The sequence below is a fragment of the Mchenga conophoros genome, linkage group LG13 (genome assembly GCF_057382185.1).
Source record: "Mchenga conophoros isolate Kocher_MC1m ecotype Shallow Benthic linkage group LG13, M_conophoros_male_GT1.1, whole genome shotgun sequence".
Lineage (NCBI taxonomy): Eukaryota > Metazoa > Chordata > Actinopteri > Cichliformes > Cichlidae > Mchenga > Mchenga conophoros.
Window position 1 is genome coordinate 19455109 of NC_140538.1, and position 4397 is coordinate 19459505.

Here is a 4397-nt window from a genome sequence, read left to right on the forward strand (position 1 = left end):
TTGGAAAAAGAAATCAAGTGAAAACAATCTGACACAAATTTAAATCAGCAGATCAGACCAGGGATCAACTGTTTTTTATTTCCTATCTCTGAAGTAATATCGCACTACTCCTAAGAGATAATATTATTACTTAAGCCCACAAAATATAATAATGACAATATTAAAATACTATATGCACTAATTTTTTTCCCTTTTTTGTTGCAGCTCTGTTTCATTGCATTTGTCATTTTTATTCTGGTGCAGGGTACAGCCTCCAGTAAATGTGTTACATCCTCCTGACAGCGGGTGGTGTATCCCACCTTAAATGCTGACACCAACAAGAGGGACACATCAGCTGCTGGTGAGAGCTTCATTTGTCTGCTCAAAGCTTTGCAACAGCTATCATGCAACTGAGACGACTGGAAGCTGCAGTCATATTTGGTGAGTTTAAGCCGAACCATTACCATAAAATTACAGATTTCTGATAGAAAAAACAAACAAGTTGATTAGTGTTATTGTATGTTTTTTGTGCTATAAAATTAGCATTACTAGAAGTGTTTCATGTCTTGTAGTTTGTACCACATGTATAGTCAAAGCGTAGCTACAGTTAGTCATGTGAGACATTAACATTTAATTTTTGAATGTCCCTTTTCATATAAAACCTCAAGACAAAAATGATCTCCGTGAAATAAATCCATATAAAAACCAATGATAAAGTAAATACATTCTTAAAGTCTGCTTGTATTTCAGTGATTATTGCTCCTCAGATTTCATCGCTGGCTTCTGAGTGTTTGGCTGCTGTGAAAATCTGCATGTCAGATTTATGCAAGCGTGAACAGGCATTTTATGACGGCATCTGTGAAGGTAAAAAAACAAACAAACACTTTTCCATTATATTGTTAATATTACCAAGGGTTGAGACAAGTAAGTATTACGTAAAGCGATTGCATTTCCTCAGGAAGGTCAGCAAATGAGACCGTTCGACTGAATTGCTTCCATGGAAAATGGCTAAAATGTAATAAGTGAGGAAACAGCCCGAAGCAAAATGTACATAACAAAATTAAGTGACAATAAATCACTTTTCTGATGCCTTTAATGCACACAGTATGTCTGTTTTGACATCGAAATCCTCCATTATTACACTGAATTTGATATACCAGCCTATATCGGGATACATAACCAGACATCACAAGGAAAACTGTCAGAGCAGCAGGCACATAGAAAACACCTGTTGCTCAAACAAGACCTTGCTTGCTTATGGAAAATCCTGTTTTTCCACCTTCCTCTTATGTTTCTGTCATTCAAGATGGAGGGTGCCAAATAAAAGGCTCAGAGGTCTGTAACATGACCATCCAGACAATACTGCACCAATTTCCCTCTCTGCCAGGGTGCGTGTGTGCCTGGGAGGAGGAGCTTTGTGATTCTATACAAGTGCTGGCCACACAATGCCACCAAAAGCCAGGTGCGGTATTCTCAGAAGTCTCTACGATAAGCATTTATATGTGAAATTACGTTTTTGTTTGCCAAAGGTGGACAGTTATTGCACTACAAAATGACTGTTAAGAGGATCTTTAATGTGCCTTTGTTGGTGGGAGAGATAATCATGTTGATTATTTGAACAGCAGTTCAGCTCAGTTGGAGTGCAGTAATGGATTGGCAGTCAAGCACTTTATTAAACTACGGTAATTATATTTTATTACGCTAATCTCAGATGAAATCTAGTGAAGATGAGTCAAAATTGGTGAAACCCATTCACTACCTTTCTCTCTCTTTGTTTTTTAGTATATGATGGTGCTGGATCATGTTTGGATCAATTTAGGGCTTGTCTCAGCGATTCAGTTTGCAACAGGTACCTGGCACCTATGCTCCAAGCCTGTAAGTCAGGCCAGTGCAATGATGAAGGGTGTCAGCAGGAAACTCTGCGGTTCTACAGGAACGTACCCCAAAATGTTGCAGAGATGCTGGTCATGTGCGAGTGTGAAGCTTCAGATCAGAGCTGTCTGAGCATGAAAACCGAATTGCACAGTGGCACCTGTGGAGATGAGATCCGGGTCTGTCAGCGTGTACTTAACCAGTGCACTGAGGACAGTAACTGCAGGTATGCTGTTCTGTCCTCAGATGTTTTTGTTTTTTTTGTTGTTGTTGTTTTCAGGATTATTGTACAAATACTATTATTATTAAATGCACACCAAATCAGATGCAAATTCATTGTTTGCACAATGATGAAATGTATGAGCAGCATCTGGCGGATGAGATTGCTGGAGGGAATAACAAAGGCTGGCAGGAACATTGGTTGTGCGAGGCATGCGGGGAGGAGAAAAAAGGTGTCTTGTGTATAGGCTGTGCAGCAGGAAGGCAAACACTTTAAAATGCAAGGAAGGGATTCAGTCAACAAACTAACAATCACTAAATTGGAGCAGGAAAAAGAGCGTTCATCATTCGAGAGTCCTTTCCAGCCTTAAAAAGTGAACGAGTGAGTGATACTGGAAATGAGTGTATAAAATAACATTTTTTAAAATAATGCCAGCTCACTGCTAGTAACAGAAAAGAAGAAGTCTGCAGATAGTTGAATACGTAACTACCAACACTGAGCCAGACACAGAAATAACAAAATGTGAATTCTCAACCTTTAAGTGAACAATGAAGAAGAACTCAAGCTGAGGTAGTCCAGTATAGGGCCGCATTAGTGCACAGTAGCACTCCTAACCAAAATCCTTTTTACATTGTCCTGTTTGTCCTTTTAACACATACATGGCAGCGAGCTTTCATAGAGAGTGCCAAGTGCTGGTCCAGCCATTAGGAGCAATTTGTGGTTCAGTGTCTTCTTCAAGTGGATGCCCTCCTCACTTGTCCATTCTCAAGCTGATTTCATTATGGAAACCTAGATTTTCAGGTTATAGTTCCATCAAATCCAATGCTGTTTCTTTTTTTTTTAAATGGCCATTTTTTAAGATCACATCTCCAATTACTATCTAATAAAATTTTTCAGAAACCACTTTACACGTAGACTGCAGCCTTTTATAATCCAAATTCCGCCTGTGTGATTGGTGCACTTTTCCCGCTGCCATTTTTGATGTAATTCCATAAATATATGTGAAATGATCTTGAAGTAATATGTACAATCTACCATAACACATAAACATCTATAAATCGCAGCACCCACTCATTCCACATAACACACATTTTCTCTGTATTAACAGGGGCTTATTAGAAAATTTTCAAGCCAATTGTTGGAGTCCTGAAGAAGCCCAGTGCATTGACAGTGACCTCCCAAGAGATGAATGCTTCACCCAGATGGATCCAGAGCTCATCCTTGGTGCAGACGCTGAATGCAAAAGGGCCTTCGTGGCTACTTTAGGCACAGTGCTTCACCATCCTTGTACATGTAAAAGACTCTACAATGACGATTTTCTTACATGCAGCATGATTCACGACGTGCTTCACAATAGATCACGCTTCAGTGAGTATCTTTTTTTTTTCTAACCAGGCATTTTTAAATGTAACAATCATTTTTCCTGGAAAGATTGTAAATTATTTTTATTTGTATTTCAGTGGCATCTTCAGAAACAATCATTCGCCCCTCTAAACCTCCTCCATCAGATCATGCTTATGCTTGGTTGCAAGGTAAATTGAAATTTGTAAACTCTTTATGCTAATCGTAGTATGATTCACATGAATTTAAATTATCAAAACAATTTTTGAGTGGGTTTTCAAGATGGAATATTTTGTCTTTCCAGATTATCTTCTGTACGTTGTTGCAGCCATCCTGCTTGCTGGTGTCATATTAATGCCTCTGGTTATTGTCAGTAAAAAATGGTAAGCATCGATGTTGAATCAATGTTAAGTCGCTTTTATCAAAATATTATGTATAATTTACTTTTATTTCTGTTTCCTTGTAGGATCTCGAGAAAGAGAGATAAAACAAAATTTCACCATCCACAGAAAAGCAACTGTGTCGTTATTCTCTGATGTTTATTCCTCTTCCCACTGAATAAAATAATCATCATTTTTTCTCTTTTAACTCAAGATCACAGCTGAATAGATTCGTGAGGTTCCTTTGAGTTTGCTGCACATGCAGTCATCTCATATTTCTTTGCTGTAATAGGTAATAGAGTTTATTATGGGGCGATCGTGGCTCAAGAGTTGGGAGTTCGCCTTGTAATCGGAAGGTTCCCGGTTCGAGCCCCGGCTTGGACAGTCTCGGTCGTTGTGTCCTTGGGCAAGACACTTCACCCGTTGCCTACTGGTGGTGGTCAGAGGGCCTGGTGGCGCCAGTGTCCGGCAGCCTCGCCTCTGTCAGTGCGCCCCAGGGTGGCTGTGGCTACAATGTAGCTTACCATCACCAGTGTGTGAATGTGTGTGTGAATGGGTGGATGACAGGTTGTGTAAAGCGCTTTGGGGTCCTTAGGGACTAGAAA

General features: G+C 39.6%; 1 protein-coding gene across 1 annotated transcript; it reads left to right on the forward strand.

Annotated features, from left to right (window-relative positions):
• Positions 1–356: 356 nt before the first annotated feature.
• On the forward strand, positions 357–4155 carry gfral (GDNF family receptor alpha like). The gene is made up of 9 exons (XM_085243240.1): positions 357–420; positions 730–843; positions 1286–1441; positions 1602–1661; positions 1762–2077; positions 3180–3439; positions 3532–3603; positions 3717–3795; positions 3879–4155. The coding sequence occupies exons 1-9, from the start codon at positions 384–386 to the stop codon at positions 3946–3948; spliced, it is 1164 nt and encodes a 387-aa protein (XP_085099366.1). The 5' UTR covers positions 357–383; the 3' UTR covers positions 3949–4155.
• The last annotated feature ends 242 nt before the right edge of the window (positions 4156–4397 follow it).

What these genes read in the sequence shown, in the direction of transcription:
- gfral (XM_085243240.1), top strand. Translation starts at nt 384, where the DNA reads ATGCAACTGAGACGACTGGAAGCTGCAGTCATATTTG. An exon ending in AAGCACTTTATTAAACTACG is followed by an intron (nt 1,662 to 1,761) that starts GTAATTATATTT and finishes TTTGTTTTTTAG; the next exon opens with TATATGATGGTGCTGGATCA. An exon ending in GTTATTGTCAGTAAAAAATG is followed by an intron (nt 3,796 to 3,878) that starts GTAAGCATCGAT and finishes GTTTCCTTGTAG; the next exon opens with GATCTCGAGAAAGAGAGATA.